This window comes from Oncorhynchus mykiss, chromosome 6 (assembly GCF_013265735.2).
Source record: "Oncorhynchus mykiss isolate Arlee chromosome 6, USDA_OmykA_1.1, whole genome shotgun sequence".
NCBI lineage: Eukaryota > Metazoa > Chordata > Actinopteri > Salmoniformes > Salmonidae > Oncorhynchus > Oncorhynchus mykiss.
This window is the reverse complement of record NC_048570.1, coordinates 81,936,240-81,952,566: the sequence shown is the minus strand read 5'-3', so window position 1 is coordinate 81,952,566 and position 16,327 is coordinate 81,936,240. Positions and strand designations below refer to the sequence as shown.

Genomic DNA, 16,327 nt, shown 5'->3' with positions numbered 1-16,327 from the left:
TAATATACTGTAGTGAAGGGAGGAGGATTAAGGGCACTACATAGTTCTGAGATGTACTGTGGAGTGAGTATATAATATACTGTAGTGAAGGGAGGAGGATTAACAGCACTACATAGTTCTGAGATGTACTGTGGAGTGAGTATATAATATACTGTAGTGAAGGGAGGAGGATTAAGAGCACTACATAGTTCTGAGATGTACTGTGGAGTGAGTATATAATATACTGTAGTGAAGGGAGGAGGATTAACAGCACTACATAGTTCTGAGATGTACTGTGGAGGGAGTATATAATATACTGTAGTGAAGGGAGGAGGATTAACAGCACTACATAGTTCTGAGATGTACTGTGGAGTGAGTATATAATATACTGTAGTGAAGGGAGGAGGATTAACAGCACTACATAGTTCTGAGATGTACTGTGGAGTGAGTATATAATATACTGTAGTGAAGGGAGGAGGATTAACAGCACTACATAGTTCTGAGATGTACTGTGGAGTGAGTATATAATATACTGTAGTGAAGGGAGGAGGATTAACAGCACTACATAGTTCTGAGATGTACTGTGGAGTGAGTATATAATATACTGTAGTGAAGGGAGGAGGATTAACAGCACTACATAGTTCTGAGATGTACTGTGGAGTGAGTATATAATATACTGTAGTGAAGGGAGGAGGATTAACAGCACTACATAGTTCTGAGATGTACTAAGGAATGATCTCCCTCTCAGAATGATCTCTCTGGTTCATCGTTGGTCTGTGCTGCTAGGTCAGGTATATACGCAGGGTAGATCTCCCAGTAATCTCATGTACCAGCTATCCACATCTCTCCTTAACTGTTAAACGGAGGTAGGCCCCTCAACTACTGCTGATACATGTAGAGGGTGGATGGGTAGGCTAAACACACAAAATTGGGAAGGCAAACTGGTCCTTATCTTACACTTTCCCACATTCTAACAGGACACAAGTACACAATAAAACATCTGAAAGTGTTATGCTGTCTATTCACAGGGCCAGCTCACAGGGCCAGCTCACAGGGCCAGCTCACAGGCTTAAGATGACAGAGGGAAGTTCTTCAATTCAGGGTTAGGAGCTGGTTTACCAAGGTTGTGTTCATTAGGGCACAACAGAAACATTTTTAAACAGAAAACTAAAATGATCGTTTCTTATTGGACAAGTCCATGTTGATCCCTCAATGTTCCAACACGTTTTCTTCCATTTGGTGCCTAGTGAACACGACCCAATCAAAACCTGACAAGACCAGAACCTGGTGTTGCCTTCAGATTTCATCCACCCTCCAACTGCCACCTGATGTTGCATGTCCTCATACCAGGATGGGATTGGACAATCAGACACTAGTAATACTGAACACACTGAGCGGAAGCAGTAGGTGGAGCCTTAAACTGCACATTTCAATTAGCTTTGTTTTTGTTCAATGTAGTTTAGTTGAGCCATTGTTGCACATGTACAGTTGAACTGTAAGTATCCATTTGTCATGTCTATACAGACTAACATAACTAATGAGATGGTATTCTGGTCACAGGTTGCCTAGTGGTCAGAGCGTTGGTTACGAGCATTAGGACAGTAACCTAAAAGGTTGCTTGTTCGAATCCCAGAGCCAGCAAGGGTGTTCTGCCCTTGAACAAGGCAGTTAACCACCAACAACACCCGCCCCCTGGGCGCCGATGACGTGGACGGCGATCAAGGCATCCCGCCACACCTCTCTGATTCAGAGGGGTTGGGTTAAATGAGGAAGACATTACTGTTGAATGCATTCAGTTGTACAACTTACTTACGTTACGCATCAGCCTTCTTTTCTTTATATCCAAGGGGAACCCAAGGAGAACCCAAGGAGAACCCTCTTACAGAGCATCTTCACCACTTTACCCTAGAAGCTGACTGCTAACTACTTTCTCCAGATGTAGTTTCAGATTGAATTGGAGGCAGAGAAAGCTCAGCCAGCCTCTCGTGTAAAGGAATAAATAACATGCAGGAAAGACCATTCCCACAGAGAGAGAAAGCTCAGCCAGCCTCTCGTGTAAAGCATTAAGTAACATGCAGGAAAGACCATTCCCACAGAGAGAGAAAGCTCAGCCAGCCTCTCGTGTAAAGGAATAAATAACATGAAAGACCATTCCCACAGAGAGAGAAAGCTCAGCCAGCCTCTCGTGTAAAGGAATAAATAACATGCAGGAAAGACCATTCCCACAGAGAGAGAAAGGGAGAGAACGAGACTAAAGAAGACAGAAGTTGAAGAGGAAAAAACAGGTTCACGTGGTTGTTGTGTCAAAGACAAGAACAAACAGTAGTACTGTACTCCTGAATCAAAGTCCTGAACAACTCTTCAATAAACCTGCAACCTTACTTCAGCAACCGTAGGCCTATTTCTCACAGTATGTCTACAGATATTGGTCATTGGCCACCTAGGAAATTCCTCAAATAGTCAGTGAGAGATGAGCAATATTCAAATATCTCCTCTGATACCATCATAATCTACAGGCTGAAGTGACAGCTATAGAACTAAACACTGCAATGCATGGAAATAACTGGTACAGATAAAAGGTATTTTTTGCATATATGACAGAGAAAGAGAGACAGGGAGAGTAATTACTCACATGTCCACATACACAGTGTGTTCATATCTGTGTGAGAAGCATTCCCATCATACCACACATCACGTTCATGAGCATAAGCATTCCTTGCCTCCAGGCTGAGGTGTTCACAAGCTAATAGTTCTCACCTGTCTGCCGCTGTCCTTCACCTGACACTCACTTTCTCGCTCTCTCTAGAGTGTCCCAAATGGCACCATATTCCCTACATTAGTGCACTACATAGTGCCCTACTTTTGACCAGAGCCCTATGGGCTGGGTTGCCATTTGGAACACAATGGTCTCTCCAGCCTGACACTGTACAACAACAAGCACCTACCTATCAGGAGCTGGAGTCTTATTATATATATAACAGAGTAAGTCCAGCCTCTGTCCTGACCTGGGAGTCAACGCAGGGCTTTCTGCACTTCACAGAACATCACAATTCACACTCAATTAGCAGCATTGTAACTTCTAACCAATCGCTACAACAAACTATAGTCTGTTGAGCAAGGGTGACACTACTTTAATTCTCAGGCAGGGTGACGTCACCACACAACGCTCATTCTGGTGCTAGGCTAACCAGCTAGCGATACTGTAGGGACAGAACTGCAAGAGAATCACAGACAACTTCAGAGGTGTTTGGAAAACGCTGTACGTAGACTTAACATAGGACCTAGGCCCTGACATAAGGCTCTTCTCACCTCTTTAGCAATATATTTGTCAAGCCATGTTTAGAGAACTAGTAGACAGTGGTAAAACACAGGAGAGGGGGAAGACCCAACAGACCAGCGTACCACTGCTGTTTTATCTTCACAACATACAGTCAAACAAACACTCACACCGGAACCCGTTGCTATGACGACCAGGGGTTTCTGTGGCAACAGCGGAAGATACTAAACTCAACAGGGACTTAGTCACTTCCTGTCTCGTTCACTCCTTCCTCTTCTGAGTGTGAGAGTCCACTGGGGGACCTAGGGGATGGGTGTGTGTCAGAGTCCTCTCAAAACCTAGGCCACTAGCTACTTCAGGCATTAACCTGTAGGCCTGATCACCACAACAGACAAAACACACTTTTCAATACTTCTACAATATGAAACACTTCAAACATCACATGACAGTGAGCAGGTATTAATGAATGAGTATAGCATGTTAGTTCTGGCACCACATGTTATACAGGGAGAAAGTAAACAGCACATCCAATGTGGAAACTGCAGCATTGCAAGCAGGTTTCAACACACATACAAAAAGCTCAACCTCAAGAGGGGTTGCTAACACACATAGCAGAGTGATAATGACCACCAAATAAGGCAGTCCAAACATGATATGAAATGTGATACCTAGGGAGCACTATGACTGAAATGGACATAAAAACATGTCTAACCTTACAGAAGTCAACGTTTCAGAAAATACTGACATTTGTACTACCAGGCCAGAACAACAGGTTCAATTCCAGGTGCTGGAAATTAACAAGGATATTCACACGCACACACACTTTACCTTGCATGACGCTCATTAAACCTTGTTTTAATCTACAACACTTAAGCTTTTCTATTCAAGATCACATTGCCAACCATTGTTGATCTCAGCAGTATGTGAGAATTCCAACTATCTGTTCCTCTAAAAAAGAATAAAGCAATTAAAGTCTGAACATGGAAGTCCGATAGGGAGCAGTTCACCCACATGTTATGATACACTCTGAGGTAAAGCCCATGACAGCAATTACAACAAACACCATTGCAATAGCTGAGATGCAACACTGGAGCTAGAATACGAAACAGGGCCCCTGTTTCCTTATAGGGCCCCAGACTCCCTAAGAACACTTCTGTATTCTCTCACATTGGAAGTGTGGATCAATGGCCCCTGTTTCCTTATAGGGCCCCAGACTCCCTAAGAACACTTCTGTATTCTCTCACATTGGAAGTGTGGATCAATGGCAGACTATTTGCATTCTCTGTCCTTCACAGACTGTGGTGAGAGCCATTTCCCTTCTTTCCTACTGCGGGTTGAAGTCTCCCCAGGTACATATCCGGCAGAATTTACATTTGTCTGCTTTTATTCATTTTTATACCAGCCAAAAGAAAAGGCAATTACCAACTAATGAAAAACACAGTCTTACCGTTTAGCCTCCTCGAGATGACAGAGGTATTCGTAGGCCATGTTCTGCTGCCTCCTCTCGTCCATCTCCTCTGCTGTGAGTCGCTCGACACCATCCAGAACAGCTGGAAAACAACACTCACTAGGTGAATACTAGCTCGCTCATAACAGCATAGCTGTACAAGAAACACTCACTAGGTGAATACTAGCTCGCTCATAACAGCATAGCTGTACAAGAAACTCACTAGGTGAATACTAGCTCGCTCATAACAGCATAGCTGTACAAGAAACACTCACTAGGTGAATACTAGCTCGCTCATAACAGCATAGCTGTACAAGAAACACTCACTAGGTGAATACTAGCTCGCTCATAACAGCATAGCTGTACAAGAAACACTCACTAGGTGAATACTAGCTCGCTCATAACAGCATAGCTGTACAAGAAACACTCACTAGGTGAATACTAGCTCGCTCATAACAGCATAGCTGTACAAGAAACACTCCATTTACAAACATACACAGTACACACACTGAGTTGAGTCTAGCTCACACTCACATTTATAGTAAACACACACAGACTAGCAGACACACAAACAAGTAGGGACGATTAACAAGATAACATGCAAGAACCTTCAAATGAACAGTGAGACAGACTTCTCTCATTCTGCATGTAGGAGGGGTAGAGACTGTCCCATCCATCCTGAATATCACAACTGACATAGTCGTGTTGGCCGCCATCACAAAGATGTAAACAGTCCCAAGAAATTATGTGTTGATTGATTGACAGGCTGATTCAGCTCAGCTGTCATGTTGAACTGTCCTCAACGCTAGGCTACTCCATCCCCTCCCAGTCTGGTTACAACTTGGCCTCACCGCCAGTTCCACATAATGAGATGATTCAAGGGTTACTGATCGGGGAGGACAACTTAGCTTTAGTCACTCACTACACAATAGGTAAATGTAGGCTAGGTAAATGTAGGCTAGTCTATGCAAACTTTGTTTAAACATCTCCAGCGTTTGTTTGACATTTTTTATTTCTGTGTAAAATGTCTTTATCACTTCAAGTGATCTAGCAAATATGCCAAATGAAATGCATGGGCATTCTTTCAAAGAACTCTGAAGAGACCGTAATAAATCAAACCTATTCTGCAGGTAAACAAAGCTCGTAGCTCACAGTTCTGTGGTCTAGGCTAGGGTCTAGACCGCTGGTTCCCAACCTTTTTCTGTTACTCTACCACCAACTGAATTTCTCTCTGCCAGGAGTACCCCTGAAGTACCCCCTCGTGTGCATTTTACCAGTAGACCTATGGTCTCATGAGTCAACTCAAGTACCCCCTGTGGATAGGCCAAGTACCAGCAGGGGTCTAAGTACCCCTGGTTGGGATCCACTGGCCTAGGCTAAAGAGACCTGCATGGTAATGTTGCTGGAAATATATTTTTAGAGCTGGGAGGGAGAGAAAAAAAAAGTGGGCATGAGCACTCGCATTACAAGAGCTAATTGTTTCAGGCTCCTTCTGGTGATGTCTAGGCCTTCTGAATAACAAGCATATTCATTATAACCTAGGCTACGTGACCATTAGAGAATGGAAAAGTCTAAAAATTGCCACTTACAATTTCCAGGATTTTATTGTGGGGTTTTATTCTACTGACTATGATTACAATTATTATTATTGTGCGGCCTTAATCTCATTTATTAGCCTAATAAATGTATCAAACAACTTGGTAATTTACAGTGGAAGTAATCTTGAAAGCAGTTGACAAGCCAGCAAGTACAGTGGTATGGTTCCCACTTAAACCAAGGCTACCGACTGCCTCAGGAAAGTCTAGTTCCTGGATGGCAGACCAGGTGCTGCTGGAAGTGGTGTTGGAGGGCCAGTAGGAGGCACTCTTTCCTTTGGTCTAAAAAATATCCCAATACCCCAGGGCAGTGATTGGGGACATTGCACTGTGTAGGGTGCAGTCTTTCGGATGGGACGTAAAACGGGTGTCCTGACTCTCTGTGGTCACTAAAAGATCCCATGGCACTTATCGTAAGAGTAGGGGTGTTAACCCTGGTGTCCTGGCTAAATACCCAATCTGGCCCTCAAACCATCACGGTCACCTAATAATCCCAAATTTACAATTGGCTCATTCATCCCCCTCCTCTCCCCTGTAACTATTCAGGTCGTTGCTGTAAATGAGAACATGTTCTCAGTCAACTTACCTGGTAAAATAACGAATAAATAAAATTAAAAACGAGTAAATTAGATTTGTAAAGAACTTTTCATTACAGAATCATTTCAAAGTGCATAAAAATCACAAATGTAAACCAATACAAAAATTCTATAATTATTTTATAAAATATAATTGAAAAAGACAATATCCGAACGTAAATGTTTTTAATTAAGATAAGATCAATGGATACTAGTTCACATATCAATAAACTATAGTAGGCCATCAATAGATGTCAATGAATCGACCAGGTAAACCACTCAACTATTGCATCGTCTTGCTACTTCAGATTCCCTATAAGAAAACAATGTAGCGCCTTATCCTTTACTGTGAAAATTGCAAACATGTCAAAATTCTAAGAGTTGGTGCTATACGGATCCTACCATAGACGTCCCTACCTTAAAAACTTAACCCCTACCTTTACCCTTGACTAAACCTAACCATTTGAAACTCTATTACTTCAATGACGTCTCAAGGATCCCGGATTGCATCGACCAGATTCAATGTGGGCTAATTTAATTCGATGTAGCCACGTAAAATTGCAATATTGTAGCCGATGTAGATGAAAACGCGGAAGTCAGAGCCTACCTACCACGCTGTCAAAAGTCTAACCAAAGTCAAACATGTGAATATAGATAGAACAAAGAAAAAACGCCTGTGAAAATGTATGTATTGATGAAAACAATTAAATTGTTAAACTTCTGTAAACGGAGGTTAAAATATAAATCCCAAGGTGAGCGAGCAGGAAAAGTTTTTAGATACTCACACCCATATCTCGGCCGAAGCCCGTCTGCCTCGTCTGAGGTTGACATATTCTCTGAATAAGTGTTATAATCCTCACTCCCCGGGTTGACGAGGTCAAGTTATAGTAGTTGAGATGATAGCCTATAGTTTCGTCCAGTTCTCTTTGCGGGCTATATAATTGAAAAAGTCGGGAAGGCGCTCTCGGCCCCCTTGCTGCTCCACTGCACGGTTTGAGTCGAGAGCTGAGACTTTTTTTCTTCTTCAAACCTAACTGATGTCACTGGGGTGTGTGTTCCTTCCTAAATCCTAAAGTATGCGTTCGAGGAAACACCCATCAGCAGCCACTCGTCGAAACTGCAGGCGCAGCGCCCTCTGCTGCCTACTACAGGCACTGAAATAACCTTCCTAAAGGCACGCTACGCATCGACACTGATTCAACTCAGAAAATAAGAAACGTCCCTTTTCCAGGACCCTGTCGTTCAAAGATAATTCGTAAAAATCCAAATTAATTCACAGATTGTAAAGGGTTTAAACACTGTTTACCATGCTTGTTCAATGAACCATAAACAATTAATGAACATGCACCTCTGGAACGGTCGTTAAGACACTAACAGCTTACAGACAGTAGGCAATTAAGGTCACAGTTATGAAAACTTAGGACACTAAAGAGGCCTTTCTACTGACTGAAAAACATAAAAAAACATCAAAAGAAAGATGCCCAGGGTCCCTGTTCATCTGCGTGAACGTGCCTTAGGCATGCTGCAAGGAAGCATGAGGAATGCAGATATGGCCAGGGCAATAACTTGCAATGTCCGTACTGTGAGATGCCTAAGACAGCGCTCCAGGGACACAGGACGGACAGCTGATCGTCATCGCAGTGGCAGTCCACGTGTAAAAACACCTGCACAGGATCGGTACATCCAAACATCACACCTGCAGACAGGTACAGGATGGCAACAACAACTGCCCGAGTTACACCAGGAACGCACAATCAGTGCTCAGACTGAGGGCTTGTAGGCCTGTTGTAAGGCAGGTCCTCACCAGACATCACCGGCAACAACATCGCCTATGGGCACAAACCCAGCGTCGCTGGACCAGACAGGACTGGCAAAAAGTGCTCTTCACTGACGAGTCGCGGTTTTGTATCACTGGGGGTGATGGTCGGATTCGCCTTTATTGTCGAAGGAATGAGCATTACAATGAGGCCTGTACTCTGGAGCGGGATCGATTTGAAGGTGGAGGGTCCGTCATGGTCTGGGGCAGTGTGACACAGCATCATCGGACTGAGCTTGTTGTCATTGCAGGCAATCTCAATGCTGTACATTTAAGAGAAGACATCCTCCTCCCTCATGTGGTAACCTTCCTGCAGGCTCATCCTGACATGACCCTCCAGCATGACAATACCACCAGCCATATTGCTCGTTCTGTGCGTGATTTCCTGCAAGACAGGAAATGTCAGTGTTCTGCCATGGCCAGCAAAGAGCCTCTCAATCCCATTGAGCACGTCTGGGACCTGTTGGATCTAAGGGTGAGGGCTAGAGCCATTCCCATCAGAAATGTCTAGGAACTTGCAGGTGCCTTGGTGGAAGAGTGGGGTAACATCTCACAGCAAGAACTGGCAAATCTGGTTCAGTCCATGAGGAGGAGATGCACTGCAGTACTTAATGCAGCTGGTGGCCACACCAGATTTTGACCCCCCCTTTGTTCAGGGACACATTTTTCCATTTCTGTTAGTCACATGTCTATGGAACTTGTTCAGTTTGTCTCAGTTGTTGAATCTTGTTGTGATCATACAAATATTTACACATGTTAAGTTTGCAGTTTGCAGTTCTAGCCAGTACTCCGATGTAAGCTTAGACTCAAACGGTATCAGCCACAGCCTATTTGTCTCTACCCAACATTTGGTAAATGCTGTTCTAAGACTACTGAGTTTTCTACTTGACATTATTCCCTGGGAATACCGTTGTGCAATATGTCTCTACAATGACAACAAGCAACGAGCTGCAACACAGTTCAAAGGTGGTTATCTACTGCAGAAGCGATAAGAGGTCATTGTTAGATACAGTTGAAGTCGGAAGTTTACATACACCTTAGCCAAATACATTTAAACTCAGTTTTTCACAATTCCTGACATTTAATCCTAGTAAAATTTCCCTGTTTTAGGTCAGTTAGGATCAACACTTCATGTTAAGAATGTGAAATGTCAGAATAATAGTAGAGAGAATTATTTATTTCAGCTTTTATTTCTTTCATCACATTCCCAGTGGGTTAGAAGTTTACATACACTCAATTAGTATTTGGTAGCATTGCCTTTACATTTATTAACTTTGGTCAAACATTTCAGGTAGCCTTCCTCAAGCTTCCCGAAATAAGTTGGGTGAATTTTGGCCCATTCCTCCTGACAGAGCTGGTGTAACTGAGTCAGGTTTATAGGCCTCCTTGCTCATACACGCTTCTTCAGTTCTGCCCACAAATGTTCTATAGGATTGAGGTCAGGGCTTTGTGATGGCCACTCCAATACTTTGACTTTGTTGTCCTTTAAGCCATTTTGCCACAATTTTGGAAGTATGCTTGGGGTCATTGTCCATTTGGAAGACCCATTTGCAACCAAGCTTTAACTTCCTGACTGATGTCTTGAGATGTTGCTTCAATATATCCACATAATTTCCCCTCATGATACCATCTATTTTGTGAAGTGCACCAGTCCCTCCTGCAGCAAAGCACCTCCACAACATGATGCTGCCACCCCTGTGCTTCATGGTTGGGATGGTGTTCTTCGGCTTGCAAGCGTCCCCCTTTTTCCTCCAAAAATAACTATTGTCATTATGGCCAAATAGTTCTATTTGTATTTCATCAGACCAGAGGAGATTTCTCCAAAAAGTACGATCTTTGTCCCCATGCGCAGTTGCAAACCGTAGTCTGGCTTTTTTATGGTGGTTTTGGAGCAGTGGCTTCTTCCTTGCTGAGTGGCCTTTCAGGTTATCTCAATATAGGGCTCATTCTACTGTGGTTATAGATACTTTTGTACCTGTTTCCTCCAGCATCTTCACAAGGTCCTTTGCTGTTGTTCTGGGATTGATTTGCACTTTTCGCACCAAAGTACGTTGATCTCTAGAAGACAGAACGCGCCTCCTTCCTGAGTGGTATGACGGCTGCGTGGTCCCATGGTGTTTATACTTGCGTACTATTGTTTGTACAGATAAACGTGGTACCTTCAGGTGTTTGAACATTTCTCCCAAGGATGGACCAGACTTGTGGAAGTCTACACATTTTTTTCTGAGGTCTTGGCTGATTTCTTGTGATTTCCCCATGATGTCAAGCAAAGAGGCACTGAGTTTGAAGGTAGGCCTTGAAATAGATCCACAGGTACACCTCCAATTGACTCAAATTTTGTAAATTTGCCTATCAGAAGCTTCTAAAGCCATGATGTCAATTTTCCAAGCTGTAATGGCTCTGTGAGCCCCCCCCCCCCCCCCCCCCCCCAAGTGAAAGAACTGTATCATGATTCTTGTTGTATGTTCTGTATTATGTGTTATGTATGTTCTGTATTATGTGTTATGTATGTTCTGTATTATGTGTTATGTATGGTAAGTGTTTTTATGTGTTATGTATGTTCTGTATTATGTGTTATGTATGTTCTGTATTATGTGTTATGTATGGTAAGTGTTTTTATGTGTTATGTATGTTCTGTATTATGTGTTATGTATGTTCTGTATTATGTGTTATGTATGTTCTGTATTATGTGTTATGTATGTTCTGTATTTTGTGTTATGTATGTTCTGTATTATGTGTTATGTATGTTCTGTATTATGTGTTATGTATGTTCTGTACTATGTGTTATGTATGTTCTGTATTATGTGTTATGTATGTTATGTATTATATGTTATGTATGTTCTGTATTATGTGTTATGTATGTTCTGTATTATATGTTATGTATGTTCTGTATTATGTGTTATGTATGTTCTGTATTATATGTTATGTATGTTCTGTATTATGTGTTATGTATGTTCTGTATTTTGTGTTATGTATGTTCTGTATTATGTGTTATGTATGTTCTGTATTATGTGTTATGTATGTTCTGTATTATGTGTTATGTATGTTCTGTATTTTGTGTTATGTATGTTCTGTATTATGTGTTATGTATGTTCTGTATTATGTGTTATGTATGTTCTATATTATGTGTTATGTATGTTCTGTATTATGTGTTATGTATGTTCTGTATTATGTGTTATGTATGTTCTATATTATGTGTTATGTATGTTCTGTATTATGTGTTATGTATGGTAAGTGTTTTTATGCAACTGTTTATGACGTAACTTCTCTTTGTGTAAACTGAGCAATAATTTATAAAGTCAAAGTCGAAGGGGAATGGAGCTTTTATATCGTTATATTAGCTTCAGTATTAGAACATTGTCCTTCTCTATTTCACTGTATATTAGGTTTGTGAAGGAAAAATGAGACACGGGGTTGTTTTGTAATGGATATCAGTGATTAGATATTGTAATTATGTTGAAATCACAATTGATTCCCAACTCAGTTAAAATCACCGTTGAAATTCTATTGCGGGATTGTAATTGTCTCATTCAACGTGAGAAATGGCCCCTACAAGGAACATTTTATTTAATAGCCTACAGTTGCCTTACGCAATGTAATTGGTATATATTGAGGTGGGACTTGCAACAGAGTGAAAAACAACTTCATAATCTACCATTATAAATAGAGGGGGTTTAAATCTGAACAATTCACAAAATAAGAAGCTATGGGATGCAAGTGTAACGTGTGATGGGATGTAAGTGTAACGTGTGATGGGATGCAAGTGTAACGTGTGATGGGATGTAAGTGTAACGTGTGATGGGATGCCAGTGTAACGTGTGATGGGATGTAAGTGTAACGTGTGATGGGATGCAATTGTAACGTGTGATGGGATGCAAGTGTAACGTGTGATGGGATGCAAGTGTAACGTGTGATGGGATGCCAGTGTAACGTGTGATGGGATGCAAGTGTAACGTGTGATGGGATGTAAGTGTAACGTGTGATGGGATGCAAGTGTAACGTGTGATGGGATGTAAGTGTAACGTGTGATGGGATGTAAGTGTAACGTGTGATGGGATGTAAGTGTAACGTGTGGTGGGATGTAAGTGTAACGTGTGATGGGATGTAAGTGTAACGTGTGATGGGATTCAAGTGTAACGTGTGATGGGATGCAAGTGTAACGTATGGGATTTGAACCCACCAGTTCAAATAACACAATTAAGAGTCATCCTTCAAACCATTCAAGATGCATTGAAGACTGGAGTTCCTCGCAATGGGTCTTGAAACCCAGCTAAATGACCTTACAGGCGGGGCTACTCGCTAGTATAAATGCAGAGGTCCGGCAGTCCGTTGCACATTTACTCACTCTGAACTTCCGACCCTCCACTTTGATCCCCTGCGCTCTCTTATTGCCGCCACGACTGCACAGCATTTACCACGCACCGCATCAGAACCATGGATAGCTCAGGAGTGCTGCTCCGACTGCTGTGTATCGGTCTGATGTCCGTTATGTGCCGAGGACAGGCGTCACATGAAGTTTCCGCAGAGGACTTTGGCGCGCAGAACTCTGCCGCGGCCGCAGAGAAAGAACTTGTAAGTTCATATAGGGAATCACTTTTGTTGTTTCAGGCTACCCTGGCATGTTGGTCCTGATCTATATATTCATGCACTACAGGTTCTCAATTTAATATATAAATCTAAGTCAATATAATTCGAAATATAAATGCAATCTAAATGTTCGCCCATGATTGGATTATGGTCAACATAACCTTATTCAGCAGTTCGTCCTGATAAAGATGTCCTTGAGAATCCGATTTATCCATCACTTTTATCCATGGTTAAACACAGGGATGGAGCTAAAGATTTAGTCCACTGGCCAGCCGGGCTAGTAAACCAACATTTATACTAGCCCGTCTGAAAAGTACCGGCCTCGGTCTAGCTGGCTATCTTATTTAATGTCCATCCCTGGTTGAACCTCTGGAACATATCGCTAAATGTCAAATGTGACACCTGAAGAGATAAAGTTCCACAAGAGGATCTTCTGGAAACAAAAATATAGCCTCTATAACACTGACATTGTCGTTAGGCAGTACATAAACTCATGGGGAAATTGCACTCATATAGGAGTATAGATTTGAAAACTCCCCTTGAGAAAAGCAATGAGAAATTCCATTGACCCTGTTTCCTTTACTCCGTGTCACAGGTGGATGCGATGGAGGCTCTTCTAGTGAAGATGCAGAGCCGTCTGCCTTCTAATGAGAAGAGAGGGATGATCCCTCCTGTGAGTCCTAATATGTTCCTGTTTAAAACTAACTTTTACCAATGTTATTTTTGACCAAATGGAGGTTATGACTACATTTAAAATCCTCAGTACTTTTCAAGTATCAAAGGGGTGTTATAAACTGGGTGGTTCGAACCCTGAATGCTGATTGGCTGAAAGCTGTGGTATATCAGAGTATAACATTGGTCTGACAAAACATTTATTTGTACTGCTCTAATTAAGTTGGTAGCCAGTTTATAATAGCAATAAGGCACTTTAGGGGTTTGTGATATATGGCCAATGTACCACAGCTAATGGCTGTGTCCAAGCACTCCGCGTTGCGTCTTGCATTAGAACAGCCCTTAGCCATGGTATATTGGCCATATACCACAGGCCTTATTGCTGAAATATATTATAGGAGTTTATTTATTTGGAACAAAATGTGGATGCCTGTTATTAACGTGGAAGTTTAGGATTTGACAACTTTATGTTAGATAGTTCCTCACCCTGAAAGCTGTCCATGGGTCAGGAGAAGCTTTAATCCATGGTTTGGTTTTCTTGAAATATTCCCTATTTCAGCTAACTTTAGCCACCACAAGCTAACAATCAATAATAGTGGCATGTGAGCTGTTTTTTTTGTAATGGCCAAATCACCTGAAATCAACTCAAATCAACTCCATATTTTATTTGATGTCACGGGCATTTGGCTTTTTTTTGTAAAATCCTGAACATCCCCTTTAAGCCCCCCATGTTTCTCCCACTCTGTGTTATAGTCTGGCCCCATTTCAATGCAGTTCAATTGAAAGTTTATGTAAAACCAATTAACGAGTATAACCTGTCAGTATAATTAAATGCAAGCGGAGAAATGCCAACAGCCTTTGATTTGAGTGCAATTATGCAGCCTATTCTAGATAGCGTCCCTAAGTCTAATTAACTGAAAGGAGGAAGAGTCTAAAGAACCAGCGAACACCGCTTCATTCATACAGCAAACTAATTAGAACTTTCATTACCATCGCTGACTAACTCTTTCTCCCCTAATTAAATGTTGTTGTTTTTAGTTAAGTTCTGTGTTTTGCGATAAAGCTACTTTGTGTTTCCTCTCTATATCTCTTTCTCTCTCTCCGTCTATCTATCTCTCCCACCTCCCTCACTCTCTCTCGGTCTCTCAGTGTGGTATGGGCGACCGGTGTGCCTTGAGGCATGGACCCCGCATTGGGAAGCTCTGTGACTGTGGCAGAGTCAGCAGCTGCAACTCCTTCCTCCTCAAATGTCTCTAAACTCCCTCAAGGAGAAACACTTCACTAGAACCACCACATCCAACGCTCCAGCCAAGACAGAGGAATATCATCATCAACTTGTATCATCACCTGTATCCCAAATGATACCCTATTCCCACTACTTTAGATCATGTCCCCAAGGGCTCTGGTCAATATTATTGCAATATTTTGGGAATATGGGGAGTTTGCGACAAACCACTGTGTCCACAACCGCAAGGGATATGCAGCATCCACATGCTGTAGGCCAACATTATGGCACTTGAGTGTTGTCTTGTTTTGTCCTTGTGCTTTGATAAAGTCCTTTCCATTGAAAGAGGAGCATGGAGGTGTTCTGTAACCCAGAAAGCATTTACAGCATGTGCGCTCTAGACTGTCAAACACATAAACATGTTGGTCATCTCACTTGTTGTGGATTTACTGTTCTTATTTCAATACCTCAATGCAAAAATCAAAAAGGTCATTTTGGGATCAAACTGTGACTTAAAGAAATCATTCACTTTAAGATATGATGCATTCCAGCTATCATTAAGAACACAATTACAAAATAGTTCAACACATAGATCTACTATAGTCTCTTAATGTCATAGCTGGAATTATCATGTAACACAGTCTATGAGTCTCGCAGTCTATCTACATTCCAGTGTCCTGTGTTGATCCAGGACATGTTCACCTCAGGGTCGTGTTCATAATGAAGAAAACGGGAGGGAGGGACTACCTGAGCATTTTGCTATGATGTGCTCCAATGAATACGACCCATGGTGTTGTTCATTAGGTACAACATTGAAGAAAACAAAGTAAAACGGGGAGGTAGGACTATCTGAATTTGTCCAATAAGAAACGTTTTCATTGCAAAATGTTTTCCTACGTTATGGCCTAATAATCACAACCCTGCCTTTTAGGACATCTTTCAGCGCACAGGAAAAACCAACCATTATGTAAACTAATGAGGAGGTTAGATATGGTTCTGTTTGCTAGTAAACGTCAATACAACTCAATGCCATCGTTCCATAAGACAACTGTAACCCGACGGCTGCTCCTGGACATAGCAAATATTTACATGGGTATCACAAACAAAACACATTTGCATCACCTATTTGCTTGCCACTGTAACAAAAGGCAGTA

At 41.9% G+C, this 16,327-nt stretch overlaps 2 protein-coding genes across 2 annotated transcripts in view; one reads left to right on the top strand and one right to left on the bottom strand.

The window, feature by feature from the left end:
• Window positions 1-7,913, bottom strand: part of LOC110506160 (ras GTPase-activating-like protein IQGAP1) — a 74,870-nt gene extending 66,957 nt beyond the window's left edge. The window contains exons 1-2 of the mRNA XM_036981135.1: window positions 7,659-7,913; window positions 4,704-4,806 (exon numbers count right to left, since the gene is read on the bottom strand). Of these exons, the coding sequence (XP_036837030.1) occupies window positions 4,704-4,806; window positions 7,659-7,704 (149 nt within the window). The 5' untranslated portion in view covers window positions 7,705-7,913. The remainder of the gene's footprint in view (window positions 1-4,703; window positions 4,807-7,658) is intronic.
• Window positions 7,914-13,003: 5,090 nt separating this feature from the next.
• On the top strand, window positions 13,004-15,607 carry cartl (cocaine- and amphetamine-regulated transcript-like). Its single transcript, XM_036981134.1, has 3 exons — window positions 13,004-13,261; window positions 13,872-13,949; window positions 15,098-15,607. The coding sequence occupies exons 1-3, from the start codon at window positions 13,124-13,126 to the stop codon at window positions 15,203-15,205; spliced, it is 324 nt and encodes a 107-aa protein (XP_036837029.1). The 5' UTR covers window positions 13,004-13,123; the 3' UTR covers window positions 15,206-15,607.
• Window positions 15,608-16,327: the final 720 nt, after the last annotated feature.